Source organism: Protomyctophum parallelum, assembly GCF_964188405.1.
Source record: "Protomyctophum parallelum genome assembly, chromosome: 18".
Classification (NCBI taxonomy): Eukaryota; Metazoa; Chordata; class Actinopteri; order Myctophiformes; family Myctophidae; genus Protomyctophum; species Protomyctophum parallelum.
The window spans coordinates 10123878-10148024 of record NC_139716.1 but is presented as its reverse complement, the minus strand read 5'-3'; the positions used below and the strand labels follow the sequence as shown (position 1 = coordinate 10148024).

Genomic DNA, 24147 nt, shown 5'->3' with positions numbered 1-24147 from the left:
GGGCTCCTTAAGGGGCTCCTGGGTAAATTTAAAGAGACAGTAGCGGCTTTCACGGGCACGGACACGCGCACCCGGGGGCCAGATGGACCAGGCCTAAATACTCACAATCTCATAAGCAGGTCAAAAACAAACAACCCTCCCCCCCCCCCCCCCTTGAACGTGTGTGTTTAATAACATCAGCGAACCATTAATTAAAACACAAACAGTGCAGAGCATGATGATGAAAACAACCAAATGGATTGTCCATCTATCATAGAGATATGCCTTTACATTGAATCATAACGATTCTAAACAAATCTCCAAAAGCCAATCTAGGCCAACTTTTTAAAACAACATAATAAATCAATGGACCTTTGTCCAAATGTTCCAACTTGGAACAACAACATGCTTGCTGCAATTAACTGAATAGTAAATAGTCTGCAATGATTTGACCGTATTTAATTCATACAAACGTGTGCTCGGTTTTAGTGTATCAATCACAAATATATTTAGAAGAACAATTTACTGTGAGGTGTAGCATTTGTCTCATTCTGAGCCTATGCTATTATGCTGTGTGCATAAAAAGCCTAAATGAACTCACAAATGAGCAGCTATCAGTAGTAGTCGTCGTTTTCTCCCGGTTATTCTCAGGTCATTGTCTATGCATTTTGTAATAAACAGGGCCCCTGGTCGACACGGTAGTAAATAGTATTGTATATGTCCACGCCACGCAGTTTATACACACACACACACACACACACACACACACACAGGTCCCACATCCTGGTACTTTTCACTGCGTTGTCAAGGCAGCTACACCAGAGAGGGAGAGAGAGAAAAGGCTGCCTGCCTGGCGGAAAGTAGCTGCAGTGTCCTGGCAGAGACTGTCCATTTCCAAAACCCTCCACAAACTGTCCCGGAAAGTTAGGTGGTAACTAAAAAGGTAAATGCGTGTGCATGGTTTTTTTCCACATGTTTTCGGGCGTACCGCGTTGATGTGAGCTCGCCTTTACGGGGTATTTTGGGTCTCATTTAGACAGACATAGCAGACACAGACAGACGCCAGTCCGTGTGGACACACAGAGGAGGAAGATCTTCTTGTCCATTGTGTGTGTGTGCGCCGGAGACAGCGCTTTTAGGCACGATTTACGCTCAAACGTATCAAAATAAATCAGTTTTTATGCATATGTTTCCCATTTGCCCAACGGCTGGTTGTGCTTACATTGCCGTTGTAATCAAACGTAAATAGAATAAAGAATGAAAAATGGCTCTCTCGACAGATATAATTTGTGATAGAAAGGGACAGGTTTAAAGGAACAGTGTCATTCTGCTTCCTTCCCTTCCTGGTTGGTTGTAGAACATGCCGCTACTTAAACACACATTTTGGCTGCATTATGTGTTTGTTTTTACATCAAATGTGCTCGTTTTGTGACACTGATAAAGACCAGTATCTCCAACCGTGTACGAACAATATTCGACTACCATAAATTGAAACGTTGATTTGTGGTGAAGCTCCGCGGTGCGTGCATTTCTATGCCGTTTTCTGTTGTCACACGTAGGTGTTTCAACGGATTCAACACAAAATGTTGAATTACATATAGGCCTAGATGCGAAATCGGGTTTTTGATATTTGTTAAACGTTTTGTCTTACCATTTATGACTAGGGGTACTGTAGCCGACTATATTATAGCCTATATGACTGCTGAATATATACTGTAAACGTGCTTGCATATTAAGAGCTAATCTCATTAGCTCTTAATATGCAAGATTATTAATCTGCATGTATTGCTTCTTTAATAGCACTAAATTATGCATGAGAAAATAACAGAGATTTAGCTTTAGATTTGTATACAATTTAAATAATTTAAACCTAGTCTACACCAACATCCACATTTCTTTGAAGCATTTGTTGCAATGGCTCAAGAAAGCACTAGCCTATATAAAATATATGTATTACTCCTCCCGCAGAACTTCTCCATGCTGATGTGATGTCTGAGAGATTTGGCAGCTGGCTGGGCAGAGCGAAAACATCTATTACAACACAATGTGTTGAGCTCACAACATGTAAGTGGACTGCACTTTCCCCTGGAGAATGCTGGACTGACTAGCACTGAGGAGATGAACTGAATTGAATGGACGAATGAAGAGCTTCCTGTTGTTGTTTTAGGGTAAGAGCTGGCAGGGCTGTACAAGCGACCAGGAGCATGCCACCCACAAAATGCAAAGAGGAGAATCGCAGTTTAATATCCCAGCAGCGCTACAGACCCGCCTCAGAGTTTGATGATGCCACCCTCGCCAATAAGAGGGAATACTGGCGAACCAAGAAACGAGAGCAGCGGGCCCGGCTGTCGGGGAGTAGGCGGGCGCAGGGACAACAAGCCACGCAAGAGGAAAGATCTCAACAACCCAGACATGTCTCTTTGGTATCGTGTTCCAGTTTATCAAGTTCTGTGACTGTCTCTTCAACCCCACTGCAGAAAAGCTATGGCCCCCCAAAAGTTAATATATCTCCAGCGTCTAGTAGAAATGGAGTGAGTAAGATCATCTCAGTGGAAAACAGTCAGAGCAAAAAGGTTAAATCTGCCTTGGTGAACGTAGTGATAGATGATAGATGCCTATCGACAGGCGGTCTAGTGAGCAGATCCATTACCTCATCCAAACCCAGCCGAGCTCTGCTCGGCAGTCCCTCCCCAGTGCCTCCAGTCAGGGTGATGATGGTGCAACCCCCCAACTCTGCACCATGCCAGCCACAGGGCAAAGTGACTATTATCAACGGCAGCTCCTCCAAAGTGACACCGCAACAAAGGCACGTGGTTGTGCAGGGCGTGTCGATGCCCAAAGCACAGCCTGTGGCACAAGCCGCCGTCTGCATTCAATCCGAACCTTTAACCACCAGCGTTGCCACAGGCGTGATGCTCGTGTCTTCTTTGTGCTCCCCTGTTCCTTTCAAAGCAGAGGGCAGGCCCGCCGCCAACGCAAAACCTCAATTAGGAAGAAAGAGTGCCTCGGTCACCACCACCAAGAAGCCCACTGGCATTGGCAACCTGCAGGATGCTCCAGCGTCTGAGGAGGAAAGGGCGGCCAAGCGCCGAGAGCTGTGGCGCACCAAGAAGCGAGAGCAGAGAGCGAGGCACGCGGCGTGGCTGGCTAAGACTAGAGAGAGGACGCAGAGCACCGACGTGGTGCCGCAGAAGCAGACGGTGCACAGAATGGGCCAGCCGGGCAGTGCAGTCCTGGAACGCCTTCCATCTCATTCTCTATCATCTGGTAGAGGAGCAGGCCAGCAGAGACCCTGTTTAACCAAGGTTAAAACACCATTTACAGATGCTGGACGCCTGCTAAAGAACACCAGGGTATCAGTTTCCACACCTAAACATGCTGGCTTAACTGTCACGAAGGAGAATGATGGTTTACGACCACCTACGCTAATGACATTTAAACCTGGGCAAACTCAACAGGCAGCCCAGATTAAAGTAGAAAGCCCACATGTGGATAATAGGACAGGGACAGCTCAAGCAGTCCAGATTAAAGTAGAAAGCCCACATGTGGATAATATGACACGGACAGCTCTTGCATGTCACCAACAAGCAGTTCAGATTAAACGTTCAGACGTAGACGAGATGGTGCAGGCAGCTCTCACATCTCCTCATTCCGTTGAGAAACTAGAGAGAGACGTAGATAAGATCGTGCAGGCAGCTCTCGCATCTCCTCACGTTGTCGAGAAGCAACCGGCCGAGACGAGCAGGAAGTTCCCCTTTCACTTCCAATTCTATAACACTAATCGAGGAATGGCACGCTGTAGGACGAGCAGACGGGGATTCATTGAAACCCAGAGGAGCTTCCTGGGCCACAGAAGCTTCAGGGGGAGCTCTCCGTCTCTCGCCGCGGTCTTCAGCGCTCCGGGCCCTCCCAGGATCAACCCCAACGAGAGCCCAGAGCAGACGGCGGCCAGGAGGCGCGAGTACTGGCGCCTCAAGAAGCGAGAGCAGCGAGCGAAGCAGTCCGAGGACGTCAAGTCCAAGTTGAAGGAGAAGGACTCGACGATGAGACGCGTGAAGCGGTACCAGAATATACTTCAGGAAATGAGGATAGCCAGGGCAGAGGCCTGCAACATCGTGACGCAGCCGACCGGAAGCACCATCACCCACGCCTCCGAGACAATCGGAGGGTTCATCAAAGAGGACGGCACGGTGACCATTAATATCCCCCATGTTCCGATAGATCCAATAGCGGCCATCAACGCCGAAGGACTACACCTGCTCAGTTATGATGTCACTGCACAAACCCAGCTCCAACATCGTCATCATCATCAATCTAAGCCTGGAGGTAATGCTAGTTACAGTGTGATGTTATCAGACTCCATGAGACGAAACCCGCCTCCGCCTCCACTCCGGCCGGCCCAGGTGAAGGTCTCCTTTCCACTCGCCGGCCAGAGAGTAAACAAGCCCCCGAGGTTGCTCTTGAGCAGACAGAGGAGCCAGCCTGAAAGCACAAATAAAACCGCTGCTAGTTTTCCCCCCTTGATCGTACAGCGTCCGGGTCAAATCAAGCTCACTCGTCCTCCGGCGCCGCGGGGTGCGTTCTCCGGTGCGACGGGGCCGAGCTTGGGCGGATGCGTCATGAAAATGTCCGTGTCCAGCACTGGCCGCCTCGAGCCCTCTCGATCACTCGTGGCGATCTCTCTGGATCCGGAGCTGACGGAGGAAGAGAGGATGGCGAAAAAGAGGGAATATTGGAGGTTGAAGAAACGAGAGCAGAGGGCAGTGCGCACCACTCGGTTAAAGCAGGGTGTATTACAAGCCAGGGTCAGTGCAGCCCTGCAAAGGAGGAGGATCCAGAAATTGACACAGGCTCAAAATGTAAATATGATGCCAAGCAGAAATGTTCCTAACCATGCAGTGAATATCCAACCTCTTCCCCATCGTGCGCCTACCACACCGCAGTCAGATGAGATAAAACAAGAGAGAGACTCGACACCAGCAGTTGACCTAAATTCTCAGCCAGAACAAGCCATCTGTCCAGATCTCAAACCCCCACCGCCACCTTCCCTGGGACCCCAGGCAGAGCCCGACCCAGCCCAGAGTGCCGACAGCCAAGCCACCACGCTCCTCGCCGTGGCCTCCATGAAGAAACTTCTGGAGGAGACGCTCAGCACAGTCAGCGAGTGCAAAAGTGAACCGGCTGATGTTGGAACGGAGGCCTGTGTGCTGGGGGAAGACTCAAAGAACGAGATCTCCGTGGCTGCTGACCTCAGCTTTGAAAACAAGAATTGTCAGGGAAATGTTTGCCCAGCACCCGAGCGCCCCCAACGTCCCAAGGCCTCCCCCCAGATCTCAGCTCCGCCCTCGTCCACCGCGTCCCTCTCAGAATCTTCATCGAACACGCCCTCAAACCTGCGTACCTCCACGGTAGTCTTATCCTCTACCCGGCGGGCACAGAGTCTGAGGGCCAAAAGAGTGGGCCATCAGCAACGCTGCTTCCCAGAGCCCCCAAAGCTTCACCACCTGCCCTCGGATCAACAGTGTGAACAGCGGCGTCAATGGTACGAACGGAGCAACTCTCAGCTAATGCAACACCAGCAACAACGACATCAGCCACCTCCTGGGATGAAAGAGGGGAGCGGCGTGAACAGTCTGCAGAAGAAGAGGGAATACTGGCGGCTGATGAAGAGACAGCAGAGAGCGAAGTCCAGGGCCAGCCAGGGAGAAGGAGGGGGACAGCGGATCGGTGACAGGCGACTCTCTCCAAAAGCCACTCAGGTGAGTCGACACACATGGAGATGCCTAATTGGCATCTCTATATACTAGAAAGTATGAGGTAGATGAGAGATAAAAGGTCATAGAAAAATCACACTTGTGTGAAGAGAGGCGCCCACTATGGCTGCCACATGACGTGGGGGGGGGGGGGGGGGGGCATTCATTCATTGCAGATTCACTGCCACTATATACTGTACGTTACAAGACATGACTGCAGTGTGTTGTTATTGAATTGTATAAAACGAAACCAGTCACAGGACATCGTCAAAATTTAAAAACAATCTTCTAAATCCTCCACTTTTCTGAAATAAATATTTTCACGATTTTTCAAAAACGGCAGACTTACGAGCTCGTAGATCTACAATTTTTCAATAGCTAAATTACAACATAATGTTTAAAACACCAAAAGCGGTTCCCGCCCCAAAATGGGTCCATAGGCCTAGCAAACGATTTTGATTAAAGTGCTCCAAACAAACATTACAAGTCCATAGACTTGGCTGCCATAAGAAGTAATTTCGAAAGCCAAGCATTGGATGGGCTAGCACCCCTCAAAAAAGGTAACTACGGTAACCAATTGTGAGTTACAGTGAATACCGTTCTGAGTTACATTTGTGTTCTCTTATAATGCTTTTTTTTTGTTATCAAATGTTTTTTATTTGAGACAAAATAGCTCAACCAAAACACAAGAACAAGACAAGTAATGCACATACACACAGCAAAAGAAAAGGAACACAAAATCAAATAATTAAGACTAAATCATATCCTTGACCATATCTGCAATGCTAGACCAAATATTATTGTTTTCCTCTTTTGCGCCATGTAACCTTGCCGTTGACATCTCCAGATATCTAAAAAGGTTAAAGCCCATTGGTGAAATGTCAAGCGTATGAGGAGGTTTCCAACGCGTAGCTAGCAACCATCTTCTTTGCCGCTGTTACGCCAGCATCTTTGACGCGCATGCGGGTATTATTTAATTGCAATTGGGATACATAATTTTAAATAAATAAAGACGGAGAGGGCGTAATGTTAATTTGTAAAAGTATTGAAAGTTTAGCAGCAACCACATTCCAGAATGTGAGAACACTTGGACACTCCCAAACCATATGGAAGAATATTGATTGATTGATTGATTGAAACCTTTATTTCAGGGGAATCAATTGATACCAGGGTCTCTTTTTCAATGGCGCCCTGTATACAAACAAAAACATTTACAGCAATGATTTTACATGACATGGACAGTACAACAGATATAATACACAAACACATACACAGAAACAAAACCTCATAACCAAATATTACAAAAAGCAGGTGCATATGTAGCTATATACTCAAAGCGCAGAAAGTGCAGTTGGGAATATTTAAAATCCTCATAGCACATAATCTATGGGGGGGGGGGGGGGGGGGGGGGGGGGGTCAAATATGTTCGATGAACAAAATTGAAATTAATTTGTTGATCAGGATTCCTAGAAGACAGCATAACATTAGACCACACTGTCTGTGTCCCAGCTCCAATCTGGATCTAGATTTTGGCATGTCATTCCTCCATACAGTATCAACAGGTAGGGTCCCATAATTAGATTCTAATAAAAAAGCATACAGTGTAGAAACAAAACCTCTTGATCTAACATCACAGATAAGACTATGCAAAGGGTGCATTGCAAGGGGGGGTCTACCATGGAACCCCATAAGTCCTCATGGCAGTTCTCAGTTGTAAATAGAAAAAAAATAGTTACCAGGCAAGTTAAAAAATATCACATAAATTCTGAAAAGAACGTAACCCCGCTCTGGCCCTCTGTAACAAGGAAAGTTTGAGACGTGGGCGTTTCCCATTCCACACAAATTTAGATAGTAGCAGAATGACTCTTAGTCCAATACTGTGATGGCGGTGGCAGTGGGAGCAATAGAACAAAATTAACCCTAGGGAGGACATTCATTTTTATAATTGATACTCAAGCTTGAAGGGAGTTGCGCAATGACGACTAAATCAAGACACATTTTATTGTTCTTTTCTTTTATAATGCCGTGTACATTATTTGTGGTGTTCTGGTTGAAATAGATACCTGCTATTCTATGTCAGAGTGCAGGTTTGTGTCTCAGTCAGTTAGTTGACCCAGCAGAAGGGGCAATTGTTAGTTGGGCAAGGTTAATAAATAAAATAAGTTTATTTATCACGTAACCATTAAAGGCCACTGTTGAGCCTGAAACCTGAATCATCACACCACAACCCCTCTGGGTTTAAGCAAGGGTGGGAGGGGGGGGGGGGGTTTCACTTGGAGAGGCTCTGAAAAAACATAACACAAACATTGAGGTGAAATATTGCTCAGTTGTAAAATTGTCATTGAGATTCATTAGATTGCCTTGCTGAATAGTAACATAAATGCAAATTTATTATACCTTGTCATGACTGTGTCAGTCACCGTAAAAAATAAAACCCAACGTCATTTTGTTTGGAAAAACGAACTTGTCTTTGTCTTTCAGACTCCAAATCTAGTCATCCTCAATAGTGCAAAGTCAGCTCAGGGCATCCGTCCATCTTCCAGACCAGCCCTCCAAGTCAAGGCCAGCACGGCGACCCTTACTGCAGTGACTAGCATCCCCACTGTCCTGGTGGTCAGCCCCACTACCTCCAACGCTGGACAGCCTCCGGACACGCTCCAGGTCAAGCCCCCCGTCAGCAGTGTGTCCATCTCTCCCATCAAGCAGGAGGACATCGAGTCGTTCCGGACGTCTCCCACCTTCAACGCTACGTCACTTCCTATACGAAGTGGTGTCGCTACTGTCCCTCCGCTCAGTAACCACATGGATGGCAGACTATTATTGGTCGAAAACCAACCGGAAACCACATCTAATCCGGCCAAGGTCAGAAAGTGGACACTTCAAGTGCAAGAGAGGACCGATAGAGACACGGCTCCGACTCTCCCGGTGCTCACGCCCCCAGACAACCCGCTGTCCAGCATGAACCTGCAGCCCATCGAGCCCCTCGGACACGCTTCCTCTCGCACGTCCACTCCCATAAAAATCCCCTGCCCTCGACCTCAGACTCCCCCGGGTTTTGGATCGTCTCCCGGTAAGCTGGTGCCCATCAGCACCATGGTTCCGCCGAAGCCCATTCCGGGGGAGTCCGAGGAGGACTTCCTGAGGAGGAAGCGCGAGTACTGGAGGGTGAAGAAGAAAGAGCAGAGAGCCAGGAAGGCCATTCGGGACAGAGAACTGTCCCACAAGAGAGCCCCCAACAACTGGAAGCCCATCCTGCCGGCCCAGGGCCAGCACCAGGCTATGAAGACTGAGGTAAGACTTTGAGAGATCTAGCACATTCTGACCTGAGAGTGGCGCGCTACGAGCCTGTAGATCTGCAATTTTTAAATAGCTAAAGCATAACGTAATGCAAACACCAAAAGGGGTTCCCGCCTAAAATGGGCTAATTATACGTCATAGAGTCGAGCTATTTGGCAACTGTTCTACACACGCACGCACGCCTGGAGTGTTTGTTCAGTAACGGGAGTCTCTCTAGCTCTTTCCTATAAACGGAAAATACATTTTCAGGTCAATATATCAATTTCATGCACGAGATCTCATACAGGATACATGGAATGCGCGGCAGGCAACATTGGAACTGGAACGCTATATCATTTAAGATGATAAATGGGTTGTCTCTCTTCCTGATTCTATTAAATTGGCGAGTCGCGACCCACCTGAAAATCTATTTTGTGTTTGCTAAAGAGCTGGAGAGATGGGGACTACACCTCTGGCCTGAAGCTGAACACTCTAAATAGCAGTGACAATTATCATAATATTCATAATGTAGAGATTTAACTGTTTAGCATTTAAATAATAACTGTTTAGCATAATAATGTAGTGTCCTGCTGCAGGACACTAAACCACTAACTGCTCCCAGTGAGCAGGTACTGTAGGTGCGTTCAGGGCTGCCTCCACTCTTGGTGTATGAATGTGTGAGTGGGTGAATGTATTGCACACTGTAAAGCACTTTGGATAAAGGTACTATATATATATATATATCCCATTCTGACCTGAGATCAGAATCATACAAGGTTTCCACAGGACACACACTGGTCTGATTAACCCATTCTGACCTGAGATCAGATTCTAAAAATGTCACAGTCGTTCTTCGATTTTTCAAAAATAGCAGACCTACAAGCTCGTATCGCGCCACTCGGTGGCGCGATATGAGCTTGTAGATCTGCTATTTTTAAATAGCTAAAGCACGACATGATGCTGACACCAAAATGGGTTCCCGTTCAGAATGGGATATATATATAATATACTTTTAACAAAAACATTTAATGTTTTAACGTGCGTGTACGGACGGTACTGCTATGGAAAGTTATTATTATTATTGCTGTGCTATAAACGTTTTCGTCAAACTCACGGACATATCCCTTCCTCTTCTCTGTCACCTCTGCAGGATTCTAGCCAGTGGGAACACTCCTATGGGGACTCTGAGCAGCAAATGAGGTGTGACTCAGTGACTGCTTTGCGTTACGTCTTTGTCTTCTCAAGCTCAATATTGGCTTGAAATACGTGACGCTGAGTGAACGTAACTTTACCCTGTCTTTCACAGCACTTCCTCGGAGGCCGAACTAGGATACTACAGCTACCATGCACCAGTGGAAGGTGCGGTGTTAACTTTTGTTTTGAATTTTAGGTCACACTTTAACCACGTATTCCCTACATACTTCATTGACCGGGGGTTCTCCAAGGGTCTATGCTTGGTCCCCTACTTAAAAATGTCTTTCTTTTTATTTTGAATACACCAAGGGCTGTATTTTGCGTGTCTTAAGTACCAGGTCTTATTACCTAACTTGAGTAAACTAAAGGAGGAGGCGTGATCAATGCTCTTTGGCCACTCAGAATAGCCAAATGGCATTGATCACGCCTCCAGGTCTTTAGTTTACTCAAGTTAGGTAATAAGACCTGGTACTTAAGACAAAAGCAAAATACAGCCCCAAATCCTTTTATCACTGTGTAGATGATTAAATCAAATGTGTATCACTGTGTAGTGTGTACTACTGTGTAGATAGACGATTGATTGATTGAGGGCGTCATTGTCCTTTTTTGTCTGCGTGTTTTCCTTCAGACGACTCGGACGAGCTGCTGTTCTCGGAGTACGACGACAACAACAACAACAGCAGCAGCGAAGACGGGCCCGTCTCGGACGGCGTGTGGCGGAACCGCTACCTCATGGACCACGACCCGCTCAACCAGCTGCTGGTGTGCATGGTGTGCGGCGACCTGCAGTACTCGCACAGCCCGCAGGTGGTGCGGGCCCACATCGAGGAGGCCCACCCGGAGACGCTGGGCCTGGACGCCCCGGAGCGCCGGCGCATCCTGGAGGCCTTCGACGAGCAGGTGTCCCAGCGGGAGCGCTTCTTCACCAGCCAGCTGCGGCAGCACGGCGGCGCCCTGGCAGGTAACGGTTGGATAGTTTATTAACCCATTCTGACCTGAGATCAGATTCATACGAGGTTTCCGCCGGACACACACTCGTCTGATGAACCCATTCTGACCCGAGATCAGATTCTAAAAATGTCAGTCGTTCTTCGATTTTTCAAAAATAGCAGACCTACAAGCTCGTATCGCGCCACTCGGTGGCGCGATATGAGCTTGTAGATCTGCTATTTTTCAGTAGCTAAAGCACAACATGATGCCAACACCATTTAGACCTGACACTAGATTCTACAAAATGTCTTCTATTAAATCCTGACAAAAGGGGTTCCCGCCCCCAAAATGGGTTAAATGAGTCACATAAACAAATCGGATTACAATCTGGATGTGGCTCAGATCTGATTCAGGCTGGATTTGGCTGCCAGTGTAAACTGTAAATGGGGCCTAAAGTGTCTTTTAGAGCGGTTTTAAATGAGGGTAGGGATTAGGGTAGGGAAGGCAGCTATAGAGCATTGATTCCCCACATTTGCCAAGGACCCCCGGATTGAAATGGCATTAGGCCATGGAGTGGACCTCCCATTTGATAAAGCGGCACTAAATGTAACGGATTTGAACTCTGTTTGAATTGAAAGCGCTGGCATTTTTACCATGGAGCTAATAGAGCCGGCCTCCTTGCTAGGGGGATAAATTCTGATCTCCATGTCAGATCCTGTGTCTAGGTGATCCTGACCTTTGACCTTTGATTCTGAACGTCTCGATAGAAGAGCAGGGAGACCAAATACAGCCACTGTAATTGAATAAGTCATATTGTATTAACATACAAAATGACATTGTATTAATTAAACAAAAGTTACATAGTGAGGCGTGTTAACCCATTTTGGACTGGGGTCGACATTTTTCTGAAAAACCCATGTTTCTGTGTCAGTGGTGCTCAACCTTTTTCATGTTAAGGACCCCCAGAATTATCTCTATTGGGCCACGGACCCCCCATCTCAAAATATGTAGTTCCGGTCACCCCCCAGAAGCAAATATTTTAGTTAAAAATGTTCGCTCTGAAATATATATTCAAAGATTTGCACCACATTTTCTTGACTTTTCAAAAATCGCAGACCTACAAGCTCGTAGCTTGTGAGCTATGAGCTTGTAGATCTGCTATTTTTCAATAGCTAAAGTATAACGTAATGCTTAAAACACCAAAATGCGTTAATTTAACTCTGAAGGTCGTGATATCCCGGGAGCGTTTAATTATGTGAATAATTTGCAATAATTTAAATTACATCCACACAGAATGAGAATATTGCACAGCGATTACAATTACTTCTCCAAACAAGGTAGATTTTTCAGCACAAATGAAAGCATCATGTATGAATGACGCATCACCAAATTAATTGTTTGATGTGAAATATTTGTGACACATTTCTTAGGGGTCTTAAGGCCTATTCATAGTCTGGATTTTCAGTGGTGAGGTGACCACCGCTCCGGTGGTGAGCTGACCACCGGAGCTGAAATAACGTTGAGCGGTGGTGAGTAAAAACAGAGAGAAGGGCTGGAGCGGTGGTTTGCTCTTCACCGCGGCTCGTGACGTCATGTTGTAGTTTGGTGGTCACCCCACCGCCGAAAATCCAGACTATATATGAGCCTTTAGGGTCCATCCGGGTCGATCTTATGGGGTCCATCCGGTTCAATTTGAACACTGTCCTAGGTTTAGACCCATAAGGGTCCATTTGGACCCCATGTTGAGAAACAGTGAGCCAGAGTACGACTCTAGTGGTATTTATTTATAGTTTTGTATCATAAAATGACCGTGTATGAAAACGTAGGTGTGGCATGCTGTTCTTGTTATGGGCAACATTATAGTGTTCACCCTTTTTCGGCTTTTATTTTGGCAGCTAGCGCATGGTCGGCTTTTAGCTTTTGATGATTAATTTTCCCCACATGTGCATCTGCATTACTTTTTGCTTGGTCGTGTATTTCCTAAATACTAGAGCAGTTCAACTTGATGTAAACCAGCCAAACAATCTGATTTTCATTTTGACTTTCATGTTTCCCCCCTGCTGCCTGTTTTTCAGAAGCACAAAGGAACTAAATGTCAGACCTCCGTAAGTGAACTCTGGACGGGAAAAGAGAAAAAAAAGACCCGTCGGCTTGCCTTTTTGTCTTATTTATTAAACACATTTTCAGTAAGTCTGGTCACCTTTTTTATAGAAGGTCAACTTGAAAGTGAATGCTGTATCAGGAACACACACACACCAACAAAAGAAACTTTACCTCAATTACCACACACACACAGACACGGACACACACACACCGCACAATACTTAAAAAAAAAAAACTTTTATTATTTTAAAAATGCTGACAATTCCTACAATGTTTGTTTTGTATAGAGTTTTTACTGCACAAAATGATAATGGAAAAAAAGCTGGTATTCAGGTCCAAGACCATTCTATTCCCTTGCTAGGGGGTCTTTGCATGGGGGTGTTGTGTATATGCCTGGGGGTTCTGATGCTAATGTTTTGCAGATGTTTTTTTGTAGCCAGTAATGCACCATACTGTACTTCAAAACACTGAACTTTAGCTATTGTCCTTTGACGATATTTTGTATTCAGTTACCTTTTCACTGTAACTTTCTGAACTATTTAAAGAATGACAAATACTCCAGCTATTCATATCAGCTTTGCCATGTGATGATGTTGACCCTTAAATAAACATTCTGCACTGTAAATATGACATGCGATTATACTCATACTGTACGTGGTTGAGAAATGCCAAATCTTTTACTGTACGATTGAACTATTCTACCCTTTTTTTTTTCTTTTTTTGAACAATCAGCCAATGCAAATCTAACTTTATTTAATCCTTATCTATTGAATCCCTCAATTACAATCAATGACATTGTTGGTATATTTAGCTAGTTATTCCATGTTAGAGATCTCATTAGTGAATATTTATGATCCAAAGGCCTTCTTGCATGAGTAGTTAAATGGATGAACATTTGTATGTTACACATTATGTCAGGAATGCATTCCACTTTGTTTTTGTATCAAATCTTGATCTCCTGTATGCTGAAAAAATGTCCTATTGAGCACAACGCTTTGAGAGTCAGAGCCAGAGATAGAAATGTTGCTAGAGAGAACATGCCTACACAAACATAACAAATTGTAAATATCCTAAACTGACCAAGCTATTTTAACTTACAACAAGAATGTAATTCTGACTTGATTACTTGTTTACCTGCTAAAAGGGAATGTTCAAATGCCTTTTCGGTACTAATAAACCTTTTGTACCTTTTGCAGTGGTTCTATGATTCAATGAGAAGGCTTTGCAGCAGCTCTTTCCCCCCAAAAAGGCAAACGTATCAACGCCACCAAGGATACATTTTTGCCTCATTTGTAACTACAGTGCAAATGGCACTTATTTTTTTGCTTCATTGATTTGTCCAATTTCTGTCTGAGATCATGCTTGTTTCCCTGAAAGGGGCTGGAGATGTGTCTGAGCGTTTGGAAGAGGTTGCCACGGTGAACTTATTGTTGGTGAAGTTCAAGGTAGCTAGAGGAAATAATCTGCTTTTACAGATAACGTTGCGATTAACATTGAGAAACACTCTTCACGTGAAGGTAAAAGATTAGGGCTTACTGAATACATGTATTGTAACTGCACTGATAAAATCAGTAGGGGCACGAAATAAAATAGCACTGTTATTCAAATGTCTCAATAGAATAATTAAAACGACAAAGTGAGTGAGGGTGGGTACGTGTTGGATAAGTATCAAACTGAAATGTCACATGTTTGTCCGTACCCTTTTTGCTCACTTTTCAACATATCTTCATGTAATTGGTCCTCACTAATGTTAATGAGAAAATTGCACAAATTCTTTCCTGTCTCAGGAGGGTTGTGGGCAGTTCAGAAACCTGTCTTCCAGTGACGTCATCGATGGGGATCCAAGCTAGATCCAAGCAGACTTTCTATTCCTGAAAACGTACAATGCTAAAAGAAAATGCCTATAAACAATGTCACTGGAAGAAGGGTTTCTGAACTGCCTAGCCCTCCTATGACTGAGAGTAGAAAAACTCGGAACTTCCAGACCCACAGGAACGCACGCAGGGTGCCAGCCCGGTTCCGGCGAGCCGCCCCACGTCCGAAACGGTCGAGAAATGAAAGTTACTGTCTGACGTGTCTGTGGGGGAATTAGCATTTAGCAGACACCTCTCCCTCTCTCCCCCCCACTGTAATTAGCAGGCAACAGTGCAACACTATCTCTGTTTTCTAGCACAACATTGCCACTTTTACCCCTACTGAAACTCGAAACCTAGTGACATAGGTTTGGAGTTGGACATAGCTGTTCCTTGGAGTGGTTGCACCACTCAAAAAAAGAAAAGTGCTATTTTATCATGAACATTGGTGAGGACCAATAATATGAAGATAGGTTTGAAAAGTTTCCCTTTAAGGTCTGGTAATGGTCAAATAAGAGTATGATTCAGTGGGCGTCAAATCGATGTGCATATGAATAATGGAAACCATTTACCACCATTATTTCAAAATGGCATTGTTCACATCTGGCTTGAGGGAGGGTTCTGTGACCGGTTGAGTTGAGGCCGAGCAAGGTGTTACATTGCTTACACTTACAGTATGTACATACTGTATGTATTGGCTGTGAATTGCTGGGTCTCTCACCACGTGCAGAATTATGGCCTTACTGTACCAACTCCTTTTCAGATAGTTTTGTTTTGGAATAACAACCTTGGATTTCCAACCTACATACCAAATGTATACTGAGCAAACACAGCCCAGGGGTTATCCAGACTACGGGCAGCATGAAGGGGAAGGCAAAGATTGCATGGTTCACCAGCAAGACCTGAGAGGTGAGCCCCCCCCCCCCCCCCCCAAAACACAAACATCTGTGTCCTTTCTTATCACACACATTCACAGTTTTAAGTGTTACGGCACTTTCAAAATGTCCATAGAATATACCAGTATGACCACAAAAGACAGTGAAAATCATTTATTGAGACCAATAGGTTCAGGACTGGACATGGCCCCTGCTTGGCCAGCCTTCACCAATGGGGCAGTAGCCCAAGCCCACTGTGTGTGTGGTGAGGAACAAACCAAAGTTTGCCCTCTCCAAAGACCCTCCATACCGCTTGGCTTAAAGGAGAATTCCATACTAAAAGGCTTTCTTACCTTTCTTTGTACTTGTTACGTCCCCACCAAAGAGGTCCAGGTGTTATTTTGTGCAAAAGCTCCTTATTGGCTATTTCCCCTACCATAAGCCCTAAATGAATTGCATTGAATTGAATGGGATGTATGGGGTGTTGTGCAAATTCGCTTATTTCCATCGAAATAAGTAGTAAAGTGTGCCACTTGGGTTATTATTTACATCATGAAGAGAGGATATATACAAAAAATATATACATTTGAGCGATGGAAATAAGCGAATTAGCACAACACCCCATACATCCCATTCAATTCAATGCAATTCATTTAGGGCTTATGGTAGGGGAAATAGCCAATGAGGAGCTTTTGCACAAAATAACACCTGGACCTCTTTGATGGGGACGTAACAACTACAAAGAAAGGTAAGAAAGCCTTTTAGTATGGAATTCTCCTTTAAGGACTTTGAATTCGTTAAATAAATAATTGAGACTTTGACCATTATCGTGCTCGTCATCATTATCTATCTTCAAAAGTAATTATACAGTATTTACTATTTATAGTTATACTCACTGCAGCTTACTCTCATTACAATCTCTGACATGAGTTGACTATAGCAACAACGACCGACAATGGATTCATCTGATTGCTTCCCACACTGATAAAGTCAAGTCTAATTCATACATTGCATGACGGTGATGCTTGACAGAAATAACAGTTCAGCTGTATCGTCCACGTAAACACATTGGTTTTCTCCATTATGTTCTCCGGGTATCAACCATGCCACCCGAGTCTGCTAGTTCAGTGGTTCTCAAAAAGTGGGGTCCGGTGACCCCCAGGGGTCCTTGATGGAGTTCCAGGGGGTCTTCACTCTCCAGCTAATAAGTTAGGAACCAAATATGGGAGAGTGTACACTCTCTGAGTTAAATGAAAATGGATTATTTTTACAATATAAATTGGGGTCCCAGATATAGAAATACCATTGCGTGGGGTTCCGTAATGCATGTCAAACTGGGGGTCCTTGAAATTAAAATAGGTTGAAGATCACTGCTAGAGCCGTTAAAAATCTTCTCTTATGCCGGTCCCACCCTGGCATATCTTTTCAAATGGGGGGTCTGTGAGCCGATTGAGTGTCAATTTGGGGGTCCTTGACATGAAAAACGTTTGAGAACCACCGTGCTAGTTGACAGTCTTGGGAAGGTTCACTGCTTAACCCCCCGGCTGCGCTGTGGCTCCTCTTCCACGGTGATGTCAATCACTTCCACCGGCTGCGTCCGCTCCGCCCGGCCCTCATGGGTATCGTCTGTCTCTGCCTCGGGCTGGTAGCCGTGGCCCGCGTTAGGATCCGCCACCCCCTGGAGCTCCCGGGGTCCCGATTCAAGACGGAAGAGGGTGGGCACACGGCCCAGTATGTGGTTGGTCTGCTGCAGGCCCGAGATCCACTGGTTGAGCGTGGCCTGGTCTCCCTGGCTGGTCATGCACATGGCAAACACGGCACCCTCGTCCACTGGAAAAGAAAGGAGAACGCTGTAAATGTTCCGTTACATTATAGCACGGTGTAGAACTACAGGAAAGAAAATGCAGAGAGAGGAGCGTAAACATGCTTCATGGGTCATGGGTTTCGGGTTTCAAAGCACATCATATCAATGGCGGACATGGTGATTTCCCATGCATTAAAATAACTAAATGGCCACTATGCGAGTATGGTCAACGCTGGGTAATCCAGTCACTAAATGCCTCAACCACCATCTCTGCAATGCTACTCATGTGGGTTTTTATTGACTCCAAGACCTGTATGTTGATGAGTAACTAATGTTTTATTATGCCAACACAGAAGTGAATTGATTCAGTATATACAACTTACAATCCTCCACATCAAAGGTCTCTTCTTCTCCCAAGTCACGGTCCAAGTCCAGGTCGAGCTGAAGTGGATAGTCAAAGCACCTCTCTGGATCGTAGGGCTCCTCCACCTGACAGACACACACACACACACACACACACAATCGGGTAAGACCATTTCGTAGTTTCGTACGAGATCGATGCTGTCATTGATGTGGGTTGACTTCCTCCCATGTTAAGCAATAACATTGAATATGGAGAATTGGTCATGCAATAAGAGCAAACAATCTCATCAATACTCTATCAAGCATTAGATGAAAAATGCATCACCACTCGGATGACAAGAACAAAAGAGGAGGCTATCTAATTATCCCCACCTTCTCCTCGGGTGGCAGAGGGTCTGCCCTGAGGATATAATAGTACACACAGGTCTTCCTTAGCCACAGAGGGAAGGGGCCTTCCACAAACAGTGGCTTGCTGGAGTTATGTTTGGCTAGCAGCTCCATCTGGTCAGGACTTTGGATACCTGTCATCAGGCAGAGAAGCAGAAGAGGAATTACATTTTTTTTATGCAAGTCTAATGGCTCTTTTTGACTATGATGGATAACCCAGAACCTTCCAGAACTTAAAAACTCAAAGAGAAATAGCTACAAGCTCACATTGCAGCGCATTCTGACACGCTGTGAGCTTGAAGATCAGCTCGTTTTCTTTTTTAGAAGTGGAAGTTCTGAGTTCCCAGAACTCAGGGTCGTTACTTACCACCTCCTGAGCAGGCCCCAAATTATATTCCGAGAACCGTAACTGATAATACAGTATCTGTATATACAGTACATTAGATACGTAATGCTTCCTTACCGACAATATGAGGAAGTGTGACTTCCTCTCCTGACTCGGTGACGTCTGTGCACGGCATCTACGCGTGAAGAGATGGAAACATGATTATCTCTTCCATCTGGCAGCACATCTACATATTAACACAGAACTAATACCAACATGATATTGTTCATATTATTACAAAGTCTGATAAATGTCAGAGACAGAGCATCTAAACAAATTACAGTGAAAAGGCACTTATAACTTATAAACAACATCAAATTATGCATACTGGGTTCATTGTGTGTTAGCCCACTAGTTCTGGAAAATGGAACTGGCGAAACTTTACAAAACGTGTTTTTACTCATTCATTGCAGACTTGAACTCTCGGTTAGCGAGAAGAAGTTAATTACACTTTGTATAATTATATTTTTGCGTCTTATAATCTGGACAAGGACAAGACAAAATGTATTTCATTCATTCATTCACTTCAGAATGGCGATGGCTTCTTCATAACAATGATATTGTTCTTATCCCATTCTGACCGGGCACCCATTTTGGTGTCGGCATCATGTTATGCTTTAGCTATTGAAAAATAGCAGATCTACAAGCTCATATCGCGCCACCGAGTGGCGCGATACGAGCTTGTAGGTCTGCTATCTTTGAAAAATCGAAGAGCGACTGACATTTCTAGAATCTGATCTCAGGTCAGAATGGGTTTAATCAGACCAGTGTGTGTCCGGTGGAAACCTCGGATGAATCTGATCTCAGGTCAGAATGGGTTATACTTATTCTTGACACTATAGAGTAGAGTCAGTAGACTGTACAGAATGTCCTTGGCTTGAAAAGACATGACGGGGCCCAGTGATGCAGATTTACATCGAGTTGAGATCAACTGGATCTCACTGTGTCACTGTACTGTGGTCATAACTGGGCGAAAGATTTGCATTTTTTCCAGTTGGTAATATTGAATACCGTTAATATCTTTGTTCAACTCTATGAGATGAGATTCAGGGCTAAGAAACAACACACACACACACACACACAGTACCTGGTAAACGACGACCTTGGCATCAAGGTCGTTAGCGATGCGTGTGAGGCTGAAGCGGGCCAGGTCCACCGGGTCTTGGTGCAGCTGATGGGGCACAGGGTACGGGTTTATGTGCTTGAACTTGGGGAACCAGTACATGATGCGCTGGAACTTCCTGTAGGGGTGGCCCTTCACCCCAAAGATCTGAGCCAGCAGAACTTTGGTCTCCACGTTGGGCATGATACCTGAACACACACAGTCACACACACACACACACACACGCACGCATGCACGCACGCACAGCAAGGCAGAAAGATCCGTGAGTGATACTTTTAAATGGTTCAGGTTTTAGAATTGATTTAAAGACTGCATTGATTCCCTTCAAAGGTCTGCTCTGTCTGGATAATAGTTAGACTACTTTCATGACACTAGAGTGAAACCGGGTAAAATCCTTCTGATCAATCTAGACGGTCTCCACTTTTGAGATAAGGTTTTGTCAACTTTGGAATGAACCTGCCTGAAGGCCTGCTTTTAAAATCACATAATCTTAAACACTGCCTGTGTAAACACACTCTTACAGGCTCTTATGTTATTGATCTTACATCTACTCACTCACCCTTACCGGTATATCTTTCACTGTATATGTAAATAAAGTATTTTTAAAACATTCTTGAACTATGCTATACAGCTAAAGATGTGCGGCAAATATCCCTACTACTACAACTAAACATTAATATTGTTCACACTCCATACTCCAATGCAAACTAGGGGTGATTATTTTCTTAGCAATTATTTTTATTATCAATTTTCTTTTATAATCTAGAAGTCTGATTAACCAAGTAAGCCCATGTCCTACAAGATGTTTTAGTATTGATTATTCTATTTAAATGTATTATTTTGTATAATCATAATCAATTGACTCAATTATGATTGGTTCGACACAAACACATATTAACACAATAAGCACCTGGATTTCTTTCAAAATAGCAGCTCGGGGTGCCGTGCAGATATGGTAGCTTTTACTCTTAACCCATTCTGGTGTTAGCATTATGTTATGCTTTAGCTATTGAAAAATAGCAGATCTACAAGCTCATAGCGCGCCACCGAGTGGCGCGCTACGAGCTTGTAGGTCTGCTATTTTTTGAAAAATCGATGTCAGGATGTAGAAGACATTTTTAGAATCTGATCTCAGGTCAGAATGGGTTAAAGGCCCCCACTTCCGTTCCGTACAAAAACCGGGAGGGATAATGTTGCTGGGTTGGATTAGCTATAGCCCAAACATTTAGATTCTCGTAGAGGTTTTTTTCCGATTCTGACGAATCTCTCTACGAGAGTCTAAAAGATAACCCCGCCCCTAACGTCGAAAAGGTAACGTTTGTGCCTCAAAATCACTCTTACCTTGTACAAATGCAAAATCTAAGCTGCTTTAAATGTTGCCCCACTTGTTTGTGAGGTGTTCGGAATCAGATTAAACACCGCACAGGCTTATTTTTCAATAAAAAAAGTATTTTAATCCACTCCGTTTCTGAATCCTCCATTGTAAATGCGGTAAACGGTGCAACAGAATATTGCCCGCGCCCCTAGCGGCCAGGGTTCTCTTGCGCATTTACAATGGAGAGAAAAGCCAGATTCCGAGACAGAGTTGATTAAAATACCTTTTTTATTGATAAATAAGCCTGTGCGGTGTTTAATCTGATTCCGAACACCTCACAAACAAGTGGGGCAACATTTAAAGCAGCTTAGATTTTGCATTTGTACAAGGTAAGAGTGATTTTGAGGCACAAACGTTACCTTTTCGACGTTAGGGGCGGGGTTATCTTTTAGACTCTCGTAGAGAGATTCGTCAGAATCGAAAAAAACCTCTACGAGAATCTAAATGTTTGGGCTAGATTAGCTATGACGTTTCCACACCTACGCTCTAAACGGGTTAAGGACACGTACCATAATTCTCCATCTGCTCCAGCACCTGCACGGCACACTCCTGCTGCCGGGGGTAGTGGTTGAACATGCGCTGGATATAGTTCCTGGGCACAAACACCTCCTTGGGGAACACGTCCAGCAGCCTGTTGTACACGGCCAGGTCTCGCTCCACGCCGAAGTCGGCCATCTTGCTCAGGGCGGCGTAGATGAACTCCACGTGGCCGCGGCGCCGGACGTCCTTCTTGATGAAGACGTCCACCGCCTTGTTGAAGGTGGCCTTGGTCTTCACGTCCTTGGCCACGCGCTCGAAGATGCCGTCATACGCGACCAGCGACTTGTCCTTCTTCTTCTTCTTCCCCTCCTCCTCCTCCTCGCCGCCCTCCTCCCCTCCTCCAAGGTGGGGGGGCACTGTCTGGCTCTTGGCGCATGCTGGGCTTCCGTGGAAACGCCTCAGCTGCTATGGGTGAGATTTCAGTGGAATGATTAATCGAATAATTGATTTATTGTTTGATTTTCATTATATTAACAAGTTTGTAGAATAGGTACAGTTCAGGAAAAATACAGTTCAATGCCAAATCTGCCAAGAGGATAAAACCGGAAAAAGCACTAAGACTTGTTTACAATGTTTACATTTTCAATTCATCAGAACATTCAAAGACAAAACATTTAAAAATGGTGTTTGAGGAAGGATTCCCAGCATGCCAAATTGTTATTGTTAATAGACCTTTATTTGCGTTGTTGTTGTACACTATATGAATGTGATGGGGGATGTAGCCGTGTTATATATTTAAAGTATTTGGTTGTTTGCTTTTGCGTGGCAATTTGGCAAATAAAAGAGTTGTCAAATCGAAAGCCGCTGTCTCACGGTTCTTCCTTCAGAGCAATAATACACCTGTCGGTGACGGTCATTGCTTCATGTTTACCTGTCCATCCTTGCAGTACAGCTGTAGGGCCTTTGTGAGGGCCGACGCAGAGGCTTGCTTTGACTTGATCCGGCTGGCATTATGCAGGGACACAAGCCCCACACTCTGGAGCCGCAAGAGGCAGCGAGCACAATTCATGCTGGTTCAATCTTATGGACCCTGAGAGGCAGAGCATGACCGGAGCATTGCAGTGTTAGTGTTATTATATACAACACTACATACAAGGGAACTGATCTGAAGATCCCACAATGCAGAGATACTGTCGTACAGAAGGAGCTGGCCAAGGAACTTGAAGGTTGAATACTTTAGATGTCTCTTCCAGCTCCATATATGGCGCTCTAGACCAAATACGTCGAAATATGGAGTTTGTGATGTCATACGTTGGATAGGTTAGTTAGAAATGTGGGATTCATATATGGAGTACCAACATTCAAAACTATCACATAGCCTTCGTTACAGTTAGTGTAGTTACAAAGTAAGTGTAGTAAGTGTATACAAAGATGTAATTTGTTGATCTACTACCAAGACCATGACACAGATAATGTGCTTCTAGCCCTACAAGCAGAACCCAATGCAGAGGGGCTAATTAGCCCCTTTCGGGACCCTACATAAAGCTTTTCTGAAATTTTGTCGAACAAAATGTCAGAAACTTCAGTACCATTGGGTTCTGCTTGGAGGGCTAAGGGGCTAATGTGCTTCCAGCACAAGAACAGATCCAAAAAAGCTTAACGATTGAAACCAACACAATACAAAGTTTATAATTTGCGTTTTAATATGGTGTACAGCTCACAGCAGCCAGTACTCACCATGATCGTACAGAATGTTTGTTTATGATGTTATTGCATGGTTTATTGAGTCTCCTTCACACAGGGGCACCTCCATTTTGACAACACCGGTCGTGGTTCAACACCTTTTCAGCTTCCCCCTAACAAGCAGAAACAAGAGCACAAGACCTTTGTTCCGCCCTCGTATTTCAGAAGGTACAGTCCCATAGCCCGGAGAGACCATCGAGCGCAGTTCTGATTGGATAATGATGATGTTTTATTTTTAAACATAAAATGAAACAACAGAACACAGACCTGTTTTTCGTATGAAACAGCAGTAGATAGGGAAGATGAAGAGAAGAGTTGTGTAATTTCACAGAAATGTTTAAAAGTATTTTGTTGTGATTTTACATTGAAAGAAAAAGGGATGTTGTGATATGTGCTATGATTTATAACAGCCACTATGGAAATGATGATGACTATATACTATTACTACTGCTATATCTAGACCAGTGGTTCCCAAACTTTGTCATGTCAAGGACCCCCAAATTGACACCAATTAGCCCGCGGCC

General features: G+C 44.6%; 2 protein-coding genes across 3 annotated transcripts; one reads left to right on the top strand and one right to left on the bottom strand.

The window, feature by feature from the left end:
- Positions 1-797: 797 nt before the first annotated feature.
- On the top strand, positions 798-15364 carry LOC310875885 (uncharacterized protein). The gene is made up of 7 exons (XM_083789302.1): positions 798-922; positions 1948-5738; positions 8214-9023; positions 10159-10208; positions 10315-10367; positions 10831-11163; positions 13208-15364. Exons 2-7 carry the CDS (start codon positions 2184-2186, stop codon positions 13222-13224), a joined length of 4818 nt encoding a protein of 1605 aa, XP_083645428.1. The 5' UTR covers positions 798-922; positions 1948-2183; the 3' UTR covers positions 13225-15364.
- A 758-nt stretch (positions 15365-16122) lies between these two features.
- ecsit (ECSIT signaling integrator) lies at positions 16123-23735 on the bottom strand. Of its 2 annotated transcripts, none has more exons than XM_083788770.1 (8): positions 23618-23735; positions 22812-22970; positions 21910-22345; positions 19990-20213; positions 18981-19038; positions 18503-18651; positions 18151-18256; positions 16123-17793 (listed from the first exon to the last, which is right to left on the bottom strand). In XM_083788770.1, the coding sequence occupies exons 2-8, from the start codon at positions 22947-22949 to the stop codon at positions 17489-17491; spliced, it is 1416 nt and encodes a 471-aa protein (XP_083644896.1). In that variant the 5' UTR covers positions 22950-22970; positions 23618-23735; the 3' UTR covers positions 16123-17488. The 2 variants fall into 2 exon arrangements, with proteins under 2 accessions (XP_083644896.1, XP_083644897.1); XM_083788771.1 differs by having other exon boundaries at positions 21910-22342.
- Between the last annotated feature and the right edge of the window lie 412 nt (positions 23736-24147).

Bases quoted from the DNA above. Each gene is read 5' to 3' on its own strand.
- LOC310875885 (XM_083789302.1), top strand. From the start codon at position 2,184: ATGCCACCCACAAAATGCAAAGAGGAGAATCGCAGTTTAATATCCCAG. The intron at 9,024-10,158 runs GTAAGACTTTGA...TCACCTCTGCAG, and splicing joins ACCAGGCTATGAAGACTGAG to GATTCTAGCCAGTGGGAACA. The intron at 10,209-10,314 runs GTGTGACTCAGT...TGTCTTTCACAG, and splicing joins GACTCTGAGCAGCAAATGAG to CACTTCCTCGGAGGCCGAAC.
- ecsit (XM_083788770.1), bottom strand. From the start codon at position 22,949: ATGAATTGTGCTCGCTGCCTCTTGCGGCTCCAGAGTGTGGGGCTTGTG. The intron at 20,214-21,909 runs GTACGTGTCCTT...GTGTGTGTTCAG, and splicing joins GGAGCAGATGGAGAATTATG to GTATCATGCCCAACGTGGAG. The intron at 18,257-18,502 runs GTGGGGATAATT...TGTGTCTGTCAG, and splicing joins CTCTGCCACCCGAGGAGAAG to GTGGAGGAGCCCTACGATCC.